Source organism: Crocodylus porosus, unplaced genomic scaffold (assembly GCF_001723895.1).
Source record: "Crocodylus porosus isolate Cpor-Errol unplaced genomic scaffold, CroPor_comp1, whole genome shotgun sequence".
NCBI lineage: Eukaryota > Metazoa > Chordata > Crocodylia > Crocodylidae > Crocodylus > Crocodylus porosus.
In genome coordinates this window covers 241862786-241881158 of record NW_017728886.1, presented here as the reverse complement: position 1 = coordinate 241881158, position 18373 = coordinate 241862786, and the positions used below count along the sequence as shown (strand labels likewise).

Below are 18373 nucleotides of genomic sequence, written 5' to 3'. Positions count from 1 at the left end.
TTGCCTGGTTATGCGTGTCCGCCAGGCCCGGCGCTCACCTGCGCTACACCCGCGGAGTTTTCAAGAGGATGGGCATAGAGACGGGCTCTGGCTAAATGAGACCACTTCAGCGGTAAGCGCAGGCAGCCGCACCTTCCCTGGCATGCAGTGTGCCGCCCCTCGGCTCGTAGGGTCTCCTTTTAAAGTGTTAGGGCTAATCTCAAGGCCACGGAAGCGAGAGAGGGGTTTATTTGCCTCCGGTGGACACATGCCCATGTGCAGAGGTGTGTGTTTCCAGGGGCACAGAAAGCAGCGGCACATATTTGTGCTGCTTTGTGTCATGGGGCATGCCCCTGCATGTGCCCTCCGGCATGGCCAGCTTGCCCAGGTGGGGTGGGGGAGGCTGGTCCCAGCAGGTCCAGGGCCACAGTGGCGCTGATCTCCTGGGGCAGCAGTGGCAGTGGGTGCCGGCCAGCGTCTGTGTGGTAAGACCAGAGCATGGCTCTAGATGGCCAGGCTCCGCTTCTGGCCACACGTCCTGCTGCCACATGCACCATGCCACTCTTTGCAGTGGGTTTTCTTTTATCCTGCTTTAGATTTTGGCATTGCGCTGCAAACAACTGAATGGTCACTGCTTGTGTCTTGCAGCGCCGCAGACCACACGTGCACATCCGTCTGGGTGCACCCAGTGAGATTGGGTCACGTTCCTCAATGATTAGTCCTAGAAGTATAATTTTGGAAGGGAGCCCCTAGGTTCTTACTGGCATCTGGCACTGGTCCTTGCCATTGGTTGACTGCAAAAGTGGCACCAAGTAGAAATATTTGGGGAATCATTAGCATTTGCTATTAATCATGTGTATATCGCGTCAGTTGCTTGTGTCCCTTTTTATACTCCAAGATGGACGTTGTGTGCTAAGGAAATGGGAAGAGTAGTATCACCTGAAGTTGTAAAGAAAACTTCCTGCGGGAATGTACTCAACCCTGGCTTGGCCTGTTTTCCCAGACAGCGCTGCATTCGCCTCAACTTCGTGGTGCTTTTAACCTAGGAGAGACTGGGTTGTTGTTGGAGGCAGCAGGATGAAGTCACCTCCCTGCTGCATGTCCCTTTCTTCCCAAGCATCCCTAGAGGAGCAAAGGGACACCACTTCACTGGGTTCCTTGGAGTCCAGCGTCTTCTACAGCGAGGAAGAGCAGGGGCCCTTGCTACAGAAGGTTGTGCCCTCCTTGGACTGTTTCACCATCAATGTGGGAGGCAGCCGCTTTTTGATGTCCCAGCAAACTTTGTCCTGCTATCCAGACACACGGCTTGGCAAGTTGGCTGTAGTTGTGTCTGCTGCCCGGGATGTAGCTTCTGGCCTCCTAGAGCTCTGTGATGATGCCAACCTGGTAGAGAATGAGTATTTCTTCGACCGCAGTTCACAGGCATTTCTCTACATCCTGAATTATTACCAGACAGGAAGATTGCATGTGATGGAGCAGCTGTGTGCACTCTCCTTCCTACAAGAGATCCAGTACTGGGGGCTAGATGAGCTGAGCATTGACTCCTGCTGCAGAGACAGGTGAGCATGGAGGAAGAGAGGAAAATAAAGGTGTGGGATGGATGCACTCAGCATCACCTTCTGCTGCAGAACTGACAGGTTGTGGAGAGGAGAGCTCTAGTAATGTGGGCTGAATGTGTTCAGGATGAACTCCTCTTAAAAGGCATTAGGGTAATAAAGGAGAAAAGGAGATGTACTTGCTCTAGGCTGAAGAAATTCAGCATTGATTCCTGCTATAGAGACAGGTGGGTATTGGGAGAGGAAGGAAAAGACTGGATTGGATCACTTTTGACTATTACTTAGTGGGACAGGATAGCACTGTGGCAGACCAGTACAGAGGTAGTGGGCAACTTCAGCATCAAGTCTTGCTGCAGCAGCAGGCTGATGCTGGAAATTCAAGGTAAATGGAAATAGCTGGGGATGTGTAAGTAGGGCAGAAGTGAAAGAGAGGGAATTTTTAAGTGGTAAACAGATATGAGCAGAAGGCGGAGAGGTGGGAAGTCTGTGGCAATTATTTATTCTAGGATTTTTTTTAATTAATCTTTTTATTATATTTGTTGTGATTTAAATTTCCCATTCATTTTTGGTTTACTGACTTATTTGTCATTTCTAAAAATGGTAAACATTACTTTCCCCAAACAGGCTTACTGCTATAAATTTCTTCCTGCTGCTACTGTTGCAGCTGCAACAGTGCAGTGTCCCTTCATCTGGCTTCTGCTACAGAAATCTGGGAAAGGGGTAAGGGAACAGCGGGCTTTCTCACGTTGCCAGGCCATGGATGCCACCCTGGTCAGGGGTCACCGCTCTGGTGTCTCTTCTAAGTTAGCTCCCGGGGCTGGTGCCCTTCTCACCCACCCAGATATGGTCCCGATGTGTACAAGTAAAGAATGTGAACGTGACTTTCTAGCAGGGGTGGGCAAAATGGTGGATCTTGCTGGTGGCCAGACTCCATATCCCAGCAGTCCCTACCTGCATCACTGCCCGTGGTTTCCACCCTGCCCAGGGTGTGCAGGCAGCAGATCATGGCCCAGACCACACTGTTGCTGCTGCAGATTCCTGGCCCCAACCCAGCCATGGACCCTGCCCGCACAACTTGGGCTCCTCTCCATGGAAGTCCTGGCCCCTGCACTGTTATGGCGCCACCGCTCTTGGGATCTCCATGGAAACCAGCTGCAGTGCATGGGCAGGGGCTGCTGGGAAACAGAGTCAGCTCCAGCCTTTGCCTGTCCCTCTTTTCTAGTGTAATGGTTAGGACCCTCGCCCAGGAGAATGGAGAGCTGACTTTCATTCCTTGCTATAGTTAATATTTTTGTATATTATACCAAGTGGAATAGCTTTGATTACAGACAGCCACCACACAATACCTGTGTTCTGCTGGTTAGAGAGGTGGGTTCGGTGCTCCAAAAACAAAGGACAGAGTTGCGCCTGGTTTTCCATATCCTAAGTGAGTGCTTTAACCAGTGGGCTATTGGCTAAAAGGGCGAATACCTCTTCTCATTCTGTTTTGGAGACAGGGAGGCTGAATGCAGTCTGACCAGATTTATTAGCCTAAACCCTGTGAAAGAGATATGGCAAATGGCTATTCTTGAATCCTAATGGGGGTCTGATGTAAGATAGCAGCTCAGCGCAGTCTGGCTCACCTTTAGGTGGTTTTGTGCATGTGCAACAGCAGAAACCAAGACACCAAGGGACTTTTCAAGCAGAAACTTAGGTGCCGACTGAGTTGAGATGTCTACACTTTAGGTGTGGTTTTGTGTAGTCTAAAAGTTGGACTTGGGTATTCAAATTAATTATAGATGCCTGAGTGTCCCCTTCACCATAAGTCTAGAACCCAAGGTAAAGATTTCAAGTGATAGAGACCACTGTGTCCTTTGCTGTGAGACTTGATGGTTTACAGCACTTGGTCAATGTCTTGCCTCTCAGCCAGTAAGAAGGAAAGAAAGGGATGCATGGTGTTCTTTGGGAGTTATTTGGTTTGAAGGAAGTAATCCACAAATATGGCTTTGATGCAGCAGAGCACTTAAGTATATGCTTAAAATCCATACTACTTATTTTAACAAAGGTGCTTTAATCAGGATGTAATGTTTCATTGAAGTATAGAAAGATATTCTTGACAAAACCTTTTCATGGAAAGAACATCATTTTTAACATGAACTTTCCTTCTTAGTATTGCAAATAAAAAAATCAATTGCAATAAAATTTAAATATTTAATTAATAAATGCTAATTTGAACACATAGAAAGGCCTACTTCTGTCAGCCTTACTCACATGAATGCAACCATTATCATGACTAAACTCAGATATTGAGATCACTCATAAATAGGACCTTAGGGAATCCAGTGTGTTGTGTACATTTCACTCAGGTATGTTTTCTTATACCCTGGCCCTGCCCTTCATAACTTGCATGAGTGATACAGGAGCATAACTCGAGTAAGAATGTGTTGCATGGCCCCAGTTCAATGAGACACTTAACCATATATTTGAAGTAGGTGTTCAAGTCCTGTACTGAATTGGTGTCTTTCTCCATACCTTTAAGATGTAGTCTTGGTTCTATATGATTTATGATGAATGTGAAAGACAGTAATAAAAAAATGTAAATATTAACATTAAAGGTTTGTTCTTTGGGATGGGTTCCTTGGACAGATACTTCAGGAGGAAGGAACTGAGTGAAACCTTAGATATCAAGAAAGATACAGAAGATCTGGATGCCCAAGATGAAGAAGAGGACTTCTCTGGGAGCCTCTGTCCCAATGTGAGGCAGAGGCTTTGGGAGGTTCTTGAAAAGCCTGGCTCTTCTGTGGCTGCTAGGACTTTCGGTACCCTTTCTATGGCCTTTGTTGTTGTGTCAATTGCCAACATGGCCTTGATTTCGGTGGAACTGAGCTGGCTGGCACCACCACTCCTGGATGCCCTGGAGTATTTGTGCATTGCCTGGTTCACAGTGGAATTCTTACTGAGATTCCTGTGCACAAGGGATCGGTGCGGCTTCCTGAGGAGCGTTGCAAACATCATAGACCTCTTAGCCATTTTACCCTTCTACATCACTCTGGTGGTAGAAAGTCTGTGTGATGGGGAGAGCTCTGAAGAGCTGGAGAATATGGGGCGCATCATCCAGGTGCTGAGGCTGCTCAGAGCCCTACGCATGTTGAAGCTGGGTAGACATTCAACAGGTACCTCCAGCTAATGTATTTAAAACAATATCATTGTAAATATTTCCATGACAAAAAGACAAAAGAAAATAACCATACAAGGTAACCAGATAAATATTGAATTACTCATACAGGTTGCCTTCTTTGTCTTATTAATGAAACTGAACATCTCTAGATGTTAGAGATGGGAACGATCTCTTGGATCCTTCATCCCTTGATTGTGCAGAACTATTCTGTCTCAGTGTGTATTTATACATATTTGTTTTATCCCACCTACCTTTTTATGGTCAAGTAATGACTGGTAGAAACAGGTTTTTTTTAAATACTTGACTGAAAGCAGTAATAGGCCTACTGCTGTAAATTCTCAGAATTCTGATTGGAGTCAGGTGGCATGCTGTGTACAGAGCATTTCCACAATCAGGCCCCAAGGTGTGTTTTTTGTTTTTGTTGGTGGGTTTTTTGATGGGGTGGGGGACTCTTGAGCTATTCATACTATTCACTTGCATTTGAGAAAGTGAAATGAAAATGTGGCAGGGCAGGAATGATGAACTATTGTGCCATTCATGTTGCGTGTTGGAAGATATAACTCCTGAGAATTTGAGTTTGATTTCTTTCCCTGATAGAATGTGAAAGAAGCATATGATGACTTTATTCTCATCTCAGACTTACAAAGCCAAGCTTTTTCTTTGGGGAACAACATTTTCAGAGAAATTGCTTAAATGAATTAAACCAAAAAATGAAATGATTGGATGTAACCCATTCATGACCATCTTAAATACATTAAGGATGGTATTTTCATAAGTTCTCAATGTTGCTTTAATTGTACTCCCATTGAAATCAGTAATAACATTTTCATCAACTTTGGCTGGGGTTGACTTAAGCCGGCATCTGGAAATCCCTTCCATAAAAGTGTAGTTTAATTAGTGATCTGTCATGGCTAGTTGGCCCACATAAGACTGGTATAGTTCTGTCAACAGGAAAAGGTCTCTTGCACTTTCAGAAAAATGCTTTGCACAATTCTCTAGAGGCAGGCAGAGGGATTCGATGCTACACATCATCACAGAGTTAACCCATACCCCTTTATAAACTGGTTCAGCTTTCATTCTATTTTGTTATAATGGAAGTGGGCCCACAAAGAAAACATTCACCTAAGAAGTGAATTTGCATCTCACCAAGCTCTCTGTAATGTTCCTAAATAAATGAAAAGCACTCTCCTTCTATTTTTAAAAGTAAGAAAGAGACCCAGTTTGTCACGGCAGAGTAGCAGTGGTTTCCCATTTGGTGATCCAAAAAAAAAAAAAAAAAAAAGTTGATGCTAATTATTTTTCAAAAGTATTGTCACTTTATTTTGTCTTACAAGTGTAAGGTCAGGCCATGAAATTGATCCCTGTGACAGTTTCCAGTGGCAATGCTAGAGGTTTGTAATGACAGCTACTGTCATCTGATACATTCACTTTGAAATATGGGGTCACGTCATTAAACCTTCAGCTTCACTTTATCTTTCAAGTGCAGATTACGTTTAACGAGATACTGTCTCACAAGACAGACAGATGTCTACCATTGCTACTATCTGTGTCTCTCTTGTGGAGTTTAGTTGTTTACTTTCTATAAAAGCATTAGATGTTCCCATTAAACTGATAACTCTTCTAGCCTGAGACTGAAATATCACCTCTCCTCTAAAACTGGAAATGGTAGCCTGTTTCTTTAGCATACAGAAGTAGATGCAGCTTAACTATTTATTTCATCAGTGCAAAGGAATTTAACTACCAATAGTTTTAAATTGTATATTTGTTTTTGATAGTTACAGTTAGCCACTCACCCTGGCTCAGAGCAGTAAATCAAAACCACCACTTTCCATATAATTTAAATGTTGTTAAACAGCATCTTCTGGCAGAGCAGATGTTGCTGCTAAGATAATATAAACCTAATAAATTAGAGTAGAAATATACACTAACAGATCTGGAGCCTGTTTGCTTTTTGTTGAAGACAACTAAACTTTCACCAGTCTGTTACTTTGATTCTAAACATATACTTTAACGCAGTCATTACTGTAAGATCATCTTCCATATTCCATGAACACAGTGTGTCCTCCATAAACATCCCTAGGGGGATCAGTTATCCACTTGTACAACATCATCCCCAGAACAGTGTGAAATTTCTTTTTGAAAATGTAAACTCCCCACCCCACAAAAAGGGAGGTCAAAGACTGGGTGGCCCTATAATGAATAGGTAAGAGTATGGCTGAAGAAAGTTCATCATGCCCTATATATTTTTAGAGGAAATAATAGATCCAGCCATTTATTAATGTCGGGGTTATACCATCCATGGCAGGTAACAAGGAAATAAAGGGAGCAGTTCTGCCTTTGCAAATGGTGAGTTATTCTCGCGAAATGGATGCAGTACTTAGAAATATGGAGTTAGAATCATGGGGGGGGGGGGATGTAAGCATTTCAATTAATATTTATTATGCCAACCGTATTGGCCTTAAAAAAAAAAACGTTTGAAAGTTCTGCTCAGGCAGACAAAAACAAAAATAATACAGATGAGAATAACCAGTAGACTGATGGTTAGGACACCTTCGGGATGAGAAATACAGGTATGACCCTCCTAAGGCTAAGGAAATTGAACATGGGTGTCATACATCCTTGGGAAGCTGTACTGATGACTATGGATAAAAGTAGGTACCACACCTCTCCTCTCTGCCTGCTGGCTAAGTTTTGTGCGTCTCTAGATGCTCCAAGATCTTGTCTGACAGAGAGACCTGTGACAAAATGAGAAGAGAAGACAATTGTCTAGTTTGTAAATCCTGGTAGGATTTCCCAAATTGGTCACAGAATATTCATGACCAAAAGGTTAGGGAAGAGGAGGAGGAAGCCAGTGACCTTCCCATAGTTTAGCCCAATAGCATAGTGTTTAAAGTACTCGCCCAAGGAGCAGAAGAGTCAGTTGTACTTCACCCAGAGGGGTTTTACCTGCATCCCCCATTTCCTGGTAACGTGTGCACCTGAGAGAAGGAGGTATGTGCATCCTGGAGGAGGAAAGCAAACTAAAGGCTTGAAGAGATGGCTGCTGCCCTAGCTGAGAGGAGGTGCTAGGCTCTAGCTTGGGGGCCCAGCTTCAAGAGATGGGCTGGAAAAGTGCCTGGGCAAGGTCTAGTCTCTAGTCTGGTGATTAGACCACCTTGGTAAAGCAGGACCTGCAAGTTCAAGTTCACTGCAGGTGAGGAGGAGCCCAGAACCTTGGTGGTCTTGACATTTGGATACATACCCCAACCATAAGTTGTACAAAGTTGACTCCTTAGTATTTGGGTAAATATCCTAGCACCCATGTACATGCCATTTAGGCATGTAAAGTGAAATAGGATTTAGTGCCATGTCCCTCAAAGTTAGGCAGCATCTGCATAACAAGTCTATGGGGTCAAACTTTGAGGTTAGGCTCCTAGATCTATACAATACAGGACCAGGCACTGGAATCCAGTACACCTATGCAACAGATGTAGGGAGCCCAAGTCATCTCAGCCTTTTGTGTGATAAATTAAGTAGACCGAGTTCTTAAAATCTCTTGATACAATGCACTGTTCCAGTGTTTGAATATAACGCATCACCCTGTTGTCAGCCTCTACAATCTTCCAACAGAATTGTTTTGTAGACAAATTCATCCAGGAAATAAGGCACAGTTTGTTTGTTTTTTTGTTTTTTTTTTAAATAGTGAAGATCATTGGAACAGTAGACACAAATGGTCTCACCAATGTCAAACACTGAGGTAAAAATAAACAAACATCTTATTCCTACTTATTACTTTCCTGCTTATCTGTAGATGATAGAGCAGCATCCAGTTCATTTTAAGTATTTACTACATGGGCCAAATCCTGGTCAATAAAGGATAAATTAATGCTTTTGCATGAAACAATACTGACAGTGCTTTAATTTGCAACACCTCCATTCTGGGTCTCAGCAAAAGTGGTTACTCATCCATTTCAATTCTGCAAGATGATGAATGCAGTTAATGTCCTTGGAAGCTAAGAGTTGTCAGGTCTGGGCCCGTAATGGCTGATCTGAAGACTGTTCCTGTTCTACTATTCCTTCCCTTCCTACAGTGAAATGAGAAATAATGGTTTTAACCACAACAAGGCAAAATTTAGGTTGGATATTAAAGAAAAACTTCCTATTTTTGAGGGTAGTTATACACTCTCTCTAGGAAGTGTCTTCCAATGCTTAACTCATTTCCTTGGCAGCTTTTAGGATAAAGTGAGACAAACACCTGTCTAGGATTATTTAGATAGGGATGATCCTGCCTTCAGCAGGAGGTTGAACTAGATTCACCTCTTGAGGTCTCTTCCAGCCCTTTTTTTTCATTTTTCTATGACTAGAATTCTATTGGTATACTTTACTGAGATTGTTTATAAACACTTTCCAGAAAGTGTTTGTGATCAGAAGGATAATTTGGGTCTTTAATGTACAGAATGTCCTGTTTTATGGACATATATTTCTTATAAATTTGTGTGTGTCTGGGGTTTATTCCTTCTCACTTGTGTCAGACAAAGAGTGGAAAAGCAAATACAGTATCCTGGAAGCAGCAATTCCGTGTAAGCAGCAGAGCATATACTCCCAGTACAACACTGCAGCCAAGAGAGCTAATGTGATTCTTCATTACGTTACTCAGGAGAATACTGAGCACTGTTGCAATGCCTGCTGAAAATCTGGGTCCATTCTGATGTCCATAATTCAGGAAGGTTGTTGCTAAATTGAAGATTCAGAGAAGAGCCCCGAGAGTGATTAAAGGATGGGAAACATGCCTTAGAGTTCAGGAACAAAGTATGTTTAGCTTAAAGAGACATTTGAAGAGGTGAATATGTATAAATAGCTACTTGGGGAACATTAATTGAAGATAGAGGGATCTTCTGTCCAGCAGAAAAGGTGCTACAAGATCTAATAGGTAAAAGTTGAAGATATCTTCAGACTTTAAAGTATAGTACATATATTCAATGAAGAGAATAATTAAGCCCTGAATAATTTAACAGGAGTAATGGTGGAATTTCTGTCACTAGCAATTTTTTGATGAAGCTTAGGTACTTTTTTGAGGAATATTTAGTAGTTTGAATAAGAATAAGTTTAGGGAGGTCCTATGGTCTGCATTGTTCAGATCACACTGGATGATTGTGTTTTCCCAGCAGAGCTCAAAACAGCCTCGCCCTCTCATAAAACTACTAGTGGTTAAAGTAAATACAGGGTGACTAGCTTTTTAATCAACTGCGGCTTAACAAAGAAATGAAGAAAGTTGCATGGACTTACAGTATTTCTTCTGTTCCAGGCTTGCGATCTCTTGGAATGACTATTGCACAGTGCTATGAAGAAGTTGGACTACTGCTGCTTTTTCTCTCTGTGGGAATATCTATATTTTCTACCATAGAGTACTTTGTTGAACAAGCTATCCCTGGCACAACTTTCACAAGTGTTCCCTGTGCGTGGTGGTGGGCAACAACTTCTATGACAACAGTTGGCTATGGTGATATTAGACCAGACACTACCATTGGCAAGGTAGTGGCCTTTATGTGCATATTATCAGGAATATTAGTCTTGGCTTTACCAATAGCTATAATAAATGACCGTTTTTCTGCCTGTTACTTTACACTGAAGATAAAGGAAGCTGCTCTTCGACAACGTGAGGCTTTGAAGAAACTCACAAAGAACACATCCAGTGACTCAAATATCAATGTTAATTTGCGAGACATATACGCTCGCAGTATAATAGACATATTACGGTTAAAAAGCAGAGAACGAGCAAGTACTAGAAGCAGTGGTGGAGATGAGTTTTGGTTTTGACTTGAATTTATCAAGTCATGTTTAAGCATATGGACTACTTTGAAGGTGTAATATTAAACAGTAGGTCAACTGTCATTTTATATTATTCACTCTTAATGCATTTGCTATCCAAACTGCAGTTTTATCTTCTTGGTAATATTAACATAAACCATGTAGACTGAAGGCAAAACTCAAACTAGAAATGCTCAGGGGGCTTTGAAACCCAAGTTTCAGAACTGGATCTTCAATGGACAAAAAGCATAATGGACTTGTCAAAGTAGAATCATGATAGAAATATTTGTCTGTGAATTTGATGATGTTCTTGCTAACATAATAAAAAAAAAAGTCTTAGCCTACAATTGCCAGGTGTTTTGAATGTTAAAGAACTTCAGGGCTTTACTTTTCAGTTGAAAAAACAGAAGATTTAAGAACAGGAAGAAAATCTGAAAGGAAAGAAGCTTAAGGGATAAAGCTCTGACTACATTTATGATACCTTTTTATATTATCTATGTATTTTTTTTTAGACACATGGATAAGTCAGGAGGCTTATCCTTGTCCCTGCCCTGCTCACTATTTGCTGTGGCATAGAGTGATGGAATAGGCTGAGGGACAATTTGCCCATCCCAAGAACATAGGAACCTAGGACCAGAAGGAGCCTTCTGGACTATTGAAGCCAGCCTCACAACTAGTTCTAGATCTGGAAAGGTGGGATGGGAAGGGAGATGGCCAGAGTCTGCAGTATCATAGAGGTTAGATTGCAGTAGTCTGTAGACAGCTCTGTGCGTTAGCACAGTCCCTGGGGGGTTGTTCTCGTCTATGTTTTAGTTCCTATAGCCCAAAAGTAACTTAAACTATCATTGCTCCTCTCTCCTGTGCCTGTTGATAGAGAGAGGCCAGAATCAATGCCCTGATGTTCCAAGAGAATTGTACGCTTACCAGCCTACATAAAACAGTTTCATCACTTTCGATATGACAACCCATCTTCAAAACAATAGTGTCAACATCTCCATGGAAAGAATTTATTTCTTCTTAGCACTCAAGTGTGCTAGGTTAACACCAGAAAAAGCCGAGTTCTCTGTCTACAGAAGAGGTGTTAAGACTCTGGTTATGGCTTTTCATGAAAATCAGCAGGTATTTTGAGTGGCGCAGAATTCCAAGGTCCAGTTTTAAAAAGTTCACAGTTTTCACTGAACCATAATTAGAGAAATCCTAGATTTAAATGCATTATGCTAAAAAAGAAAAATATAGGTGTGCTCATGGTATATTTTATTCACATAATATAATACAATACAGCAGTCTAAGCATTAAGGCAAGTTTTTGCCCTCTGTAAAATGGACTGTTGTTGAAAATATGTTGTGCAGTCTAAGGGACAATTTATCTGTTAAACAAAAAAAACAAAAGAGTTTATAAGCAATTGGAATTGAATGAAATCAAAGCTTCAAACTTCCCCATTCTTGACTCCTCTAGGCAACACACCTTAAAATACAAGTCTTAAAATACTATGAGGGTGCACCTAAACATGATATTGGTGTGATACAGTAAACTCCAGTGCAATTCATACCAGCATTTATTGCTCCCAGGTGCAGCTTTGTATGTGCACCCGGGACAGCAGCATGTTAAGCTGGGTCAGAACAGCCCCAGCTGGTAGGGCGCCTGGAGTCAACTTGCTACTCTGACCCAGCTCAACTTGCTACAGAGGGGCTGGCTGGGGACTGAGGCAACCCCTGCATTGGAAGCACCCCTGTGCCCCAGCCAGCCGTCAGCATCTGCACATACACTGAGGCACACTGAATAACACCAGTGCAGGATAACTGAACCTCACCAACCTTATCACCAGAAGCAAACTTCCTATGGCCCAAAGCACACCAAATGGATCCAGACCATACCAGGACAAGAAATTGGCAAGAAACCTGCCAATCTCCACCACTCCCACAATTACTACACCCCACAACAGAACCATCACCATTCCTGGATCTGACACCTGCACCTCCAGAAATGTAATACATCTCATCTAGTGCACTAAGTGCCCTGATGGAAAATCTGTAGGAAAAACCAAACAACTGTGTATCAGAGTGAACTGAAAATCTATCAAAGACAAAAATACCCAATTACCTGTGGGTGCACACTTCACACAAGACAGCCACTCTTCCTCCAACCTCTCAGTTGTAATCCTCAAAGGGAATTTACAAAATACTTTCTGTAGACAAGCCTACAAACTTCACTTCAACAGCCTCCTGGATACAAAAATATTGTGGACCAAATATAGACATTAGATTTATGGCACATTATAACTTGCCTATAATCCGTTAACCCCAGGTAACCTCTCTACATTTTATTAGCTACACTCTCTCACCAGGTCAAAATTCCTCCCTCCTCTCCCCCACCCCGAACTACTTGTCTCCCATCCACTCTCATCCATACTGCCAAGCATTTGGATTTTCACAGACCTACATATTGGCTTCTATTCCACCCAGGAGAGCACACAAGCACCACAGCAGACTTTCCCTATGCCTAAAGAAAAAGTGTTCATGCCCAAAAGCTTGTAAAGAACACTTCTTCCACCTTTTTAGCTGGTCTAATAAAAGATATCATCTTTACCTAAAGAACCTTCTCTACCACAGGATAATACTTGCGTTTACAAGTACTATCCTACAGTGGAATTAATGCATTTACTGCAGCCTAATAGGGCTTCGTGTGTACATACTGCAGAGCTGACTAATTAGTTCCACAGTAAATGTCTCAGCAAACATCTTGTGTAGATGCACCCTGTGTGTACAAAATAAAAGCCTAACACAAACATTAAAACCACCATTTAATTATTGCAGAGGATCTCACTTGTTGTTTTGTCTAAGATACCTAATCAAAGTTTCCTTCTAAGTATATAAGTTGAGACAATATCACTTTTAAGAAATGTTAAGTGATCGCTCCTGTTTGGAATCCTATTATGACAGTTAATGAACAAAAACTGTGGTGCAAGCGTGTTACCGCTGTGTCAGAGAAGGCTACACCCGCTATAGAAACCTAAAAGAAATTCAATATGAAAATTTTTAAGCATTTCCTTCAAGTTCTAGGAAGTAATTTATGTTTCATTTGTAATTTATGGTATTTTGGAACAATGCAGCATACCTGGGCTTCTGAGTCTAGGAGCAACTAACAGCAACTAAGAGAATATATAGATCTTGCTCCCATTGAAATGGATTAGATATGAAAATAGCTGGATGAGGTTCTAGAGCTTGTTATAAAATCAGAAAAGTAAGGCTGAAAAGTAAGTAACCGCAGGAGGACATCTAGTCTAACCCCCTCCTCAAGGCAGGATTATTCCCATCTAAAACATCCCAGATAAGTACCTATCTAACTTGCTCTTAAGAACTTCCAAGGATGCGATTCCACAACTTCTCCAGGTAGCCTGTTCCAATGCTTAACCACTTTCACAGTGAGAAAAATTCTTCCAAGTATCCAAGTTAAATTTCCTTTGCTACAATTTAAAACAACTGTTCCTTATCCTGTCCCCTGCAACCACAGAACAGTCCATCACCAAGCTTGGTATAGCCAGCTTTTAGGAATGTAAAGATTTATCAAATCCACCTCCCACTCCCAATCTTCTCTTCTTCAGAAGAAACATTCCTGATCGTTTTTAGAGACTTTCCATACCAGGAATGCGCCAAGACAATTATGGACAAAGGGGTCTGTGGCAGGACATGATCTACGGGTGCCTTGAACTCCCCTAGTACCCCCTACCTACCGTGCCAAATCGGTTTCAATGCACCCTCTTTATCTCACCCACCACATCTTTGATGGTAATGTTGTTAAAGGGAGGCTGCCTTTTTACCCTCTTTGGCACAGTGCCCTGAGACGTCTCCATCTGTGCCCTGCCTTTGCTAACACTGTGCACTATAGCCTCTGGAGCCACACGTGGGTCCTACAGTCACCTGTGCTCCCATGGCTGCTCCAACTCATCTTTCTGTCTGCCTGCACCCTCACAGGCACTCTCTGGCTTCCCTCGCAGCCCCTGCCTGCATAGGGGCCTAGCTTCCACACCCCTGCCCCCCCACAATCGAAGCTCAGGTGGCCATAGCCGTGCCTGGCCCCCAGACCCCCTTCTCGGGTCTTGCGCCCCACTGGGGCTTCTCATCGAGGCTCAGGTGGCTGTAGCCATGCCTAGCCCCCCCAGACCCCCTTCTTGGGTCTTGTGCCCCACTGGGGCTTCTCACCTGCACCCGCACTGGGGCTCTTCCCTCATGAAACTGCCCATACTGGGGCCAGGGTCAATACACCCCAAAACATGGCACCCTCTCCAGCATCAGGAACCCCCACACTACTGGGGAGCTCCTATGAGGCCTCCTCCAACCCCTACAGCCTCACCAGATCCTCCAGTCTAACACAACTGCAAAACAGAAAACTCACACTCCTGTGTTACAACATAAATTCCAAGCCAACTGGGTACCCTTCATTCATATCCCTACCAGGGTTTCCTCCACCCAGTATCATCAAGCAGTTGTTGCTCAGGCCATCAGGCTTCTCTGCTCTGCCTACTCCCAGCAGACCTCCCTCTTCCTCAGCTGCCAGAGGGGAACCAAACTCCTGGTCCCACCTGGCTTGTTTATATAGGCCAGGCCCTGCCCCCTTCTGGTCAGCTGACCAAACTGGTTGTCTCGGCAACCCACACCTGTGCTGCCCTGGTGACTGGCAGCTGAGCCTCCCCCTTCTCACCGCTAGGGGTCTCTCACGGGGCACTTCCATTTTAGGTGCAGGGCACTTAAGTGCCCTGCAACAGGGTCAAATTAGATGATCCCAATAGTATCTTCTGTCTGAATAACCTGAAGCTTGTAGCATACCTCTCACTGACATTATTGTTCCAGGATCCTGGCCACAATGAAACATTACAGGAAGTCTATTCTTTGCTATTTCAGTGCCTCCTAGAGCACCAAATCTCCCAGTCTGCATAGTCATGAAGATTATTTCTTATCTGAAAGTAATTCTGCCTATCTGTGGTTAAGATAATTCTTTCCCTCTATGAAGACAGCTCCAAAGCCACCTTATAGAATCATGGAAAAGCAGATCTGGAAGGACCTGAGGAGGTCCAACCCCATGCTCAAGGCAGGATCATCCCTAACCAAATACAGCTTGTCTAACCTATTTCTAAGACTACACAACATCCCTGTCACACAACTACAAGGTATGTTGCCCAAAAACACCCTAACCTGCCACAGGTAAAGGAGGGGAACAAGGGCACTGTAATATCCTGCTGATGCAAGTATTGCTAAAATACACTCAGGGATCTAAGGAAAAGAACAACACCCCCTGTTCCAACTTGTTCACCATCTTCTGAACCATCTGACTGCTAGTGGGATGCACAAGTAGGTCTATTCTGATATGACAGTTCCTAACTGCTCCTGTTAGAAGAGGGTACATGAAGCTGTGGAAATGGACCTGGTTTCATTAGGGTAATGTAGAATATAAATGTAGAATTAGACACTTAACTTGAAATAATGAAGTTCGAATATTTCACCTGTGTTTTTTCCAAAAGCCACGTAGCAAGTCAGTACTAGAACTATGGTTGAACTCAACGGGCACTTTTACACGTGCTCTAAGAGCTGCTCTAATTAAAGCACCACAATGTCTCATATATCAGTGTCCTTGAATCTCCAGTATCAGAAGCCGGGCCAGCTGCAGCAGCAGCTGTTCTTGCCCTAGTCGCACACCCCTCATTATGCTACTGTCTAGGACTATCAAGTATTTTATTCCCCTTGCCACTGTAACGATATTGGTTCCTAGAGATGACCAGAGACATCAGGATGAAAAATGACCTGCTAATTCAGCCTAGCTACTCATGTACCCATTTCCAGAGCTAGTTTTATATTGAAAAACCTGCACCAGGAGAATGTACCAGTCATGCTAATTACAAGCAGTTTGTTTTATTGTCAGGGAAGATGTCAATAAGATTATGGGTTAAAGCTATCAAAATAATTTCAGAGATAACTGTCATCTCTTCAGACAAAGAGATGAGATCATTAACCATCAGCAGCAATTATTTATACAGCCATAAAATATAAAAGCAGACTTTACCTAAAGAGTCCAAGATGAAAAAAATAGCTTAGGACCCCACATAACTACCCTAATAAGGGACCAGATTTTAAAAAGGCATCAACACATTAGAATCTATTCTAAGGACTTTATAAAATCTGGCTAATAGGTGGCACCACAAACTGCACACATTGCGCATTAAACCATGCACAGTGGTGCTTATTTGCCGTGAGGGGGCAAAAGTTGCTACCAAGATTTCCTGGTAGCAAAAAAAAAGCTCCGGAAAAAGACCGGCACAAACCACACCAAAATAGCAGTGTTGGGACATGCGGAGCCCCCATGCTGAGGCATGTGGAGACAGGGCGCTCCCCTGTCTGCACATGCCGCTCTCATGTATATTTCCCCAGGGACAAATAGAAGCAACACATATTTGTGCCACTGTTAGTTGTTCCTGGGCATGCCCGTATGGCCTACATGCATACTGTGGAATTGCCCTGGGGTAGGGGAGGCTGAGGTCAGCACCTTTACTGGCCCCAGAAGCCATACCTGGGGTCCTAGGTTCTCCTTCTGGGTCTCCAGCAGCGGTGATCCAGGCGGGCAGAACCTGGCCAATAGGTGGAGTGTGGCTTTGGCCTGACAGGCTCTGGTTTTGGGCAGTACACACTGCTGCCGTGTGCACCATGCCACTTTTATTTTGGCATGCTTTTTTAAGATGCTGGATTCCCAGTATCTGATTTTGCAGTGCAGCAAACAGATTAACCTGTGCCACATGCATTTTGTGGCACCTCAAAAGGCTTTGAGGTACTGCAAACCACATATTGCCGCTCGTGGGACAGGGCCTATATGTCCAGATAAATTCGCTTGCTCAGTTGAGTGAAAAATATTTACCCAAACTATTACTGAAATCAGAGAATTACATTGTAATACAAGATCTATGTCCTCAGCAGCGGAGGAAAGATATCTACAGCATAAAGTTTCTCCCTATTTAGAACTAATTATGTAGAGTCTTTAATAAAACCAGAAGTGTGTACTTTTGAATAAAACTTGAAATGTTAGCATTTGGTCTATTAATTGAAAGTATTCTTCCATCTTTGATTGCTTGCTTCAAAAACACTTTATTTCCATATTTTGTGCAGAAGAAATAAACCTTAGGAAATGGATTACCTGCATTTAAATCTCTTTATTTCTTAGTAATATAAAAGTAATAAGTTTCTAATGGAAGGCTGTAAGAGAATTTTTAAAGATTATGTATATTTTTACTGAAAAGAAAAAGAACAGTCTGTTCTGAGGACAAACTTTTCAAACACAAATAAGATACAACAAGATTTGAGAAGGCAGTAGACTTCAAATGAATAATTAGATTTTTGGGAATGATATAAGCCTTTACAGTTGACCTCACAATGACATATTCCTAAATGAAAGTTCTTGTCCTGAGGCACAAACTATTTTATGCCATAAAAACATTTTGAAGAATTAATAAAGTAATAGCATATAAGGCCAGGAGGGACTATTGTTTCATAGTTTCATAGTTGGTCGGGTCGGAAGGGACCTGAGCAGATCACCGAGTCTGACCCCCTGCCATGGCAGGAATAGTACTGGGGTCAAACGTCCCCAGCAAGGTGATCATCTAGCCTCTTTTTAAAGACCCCCAGGGTAGGAGCCTGCACCACTTCTCTTGGAAGTTGGTTCCAGATCCTAGCCACCCTGACAGTGAAGTAGCATCTCCTGATGTCTAATCTGAATCTACCCTCTGCCAGCTTGTGACCATTATTTCTTGTCACTCTTAGTAGTGCTCAGGGGAATAGGGACTCCCCGGATGCCTGCTGATTCCCTCTGACTAGTTTGTGACAGACCACAAGATCCCCCCTCAGCCTTCTCTTGT

At 42.9% G+C, this 18373-nt stretch overlaps 1 protein-coding gene across 1 annotated transcript; it reads left to right on the top strand.

Annotated features, from left to right (window-relative positions):
- Positions 1 to 546: 546 nt before the first annotated feature.
- On the top strand, positions 547 to 10689 carry KCNV1 (potassium voltage-gated channel modifier subfamily V member 1). The gene is made up of 3 exons (XM_019552030.1): positions 547 to 1538; positions 4161 to 4687; positions 9977 to 10689. Exons 1-3 carry the CDS (start codon positions 1057 to 1059, stop codon positions 10486 to 10488), a joined length of 1521 nt encoding a protein of 506 aa, XP_019407575.1. The 5' UTR covers positions 547 to 1056; the 3' UTR covers positions 10489 to 10689.
- The last annotated feature ends 7684 nt before the right edge of the window (positions 10690 to 18373 follow it).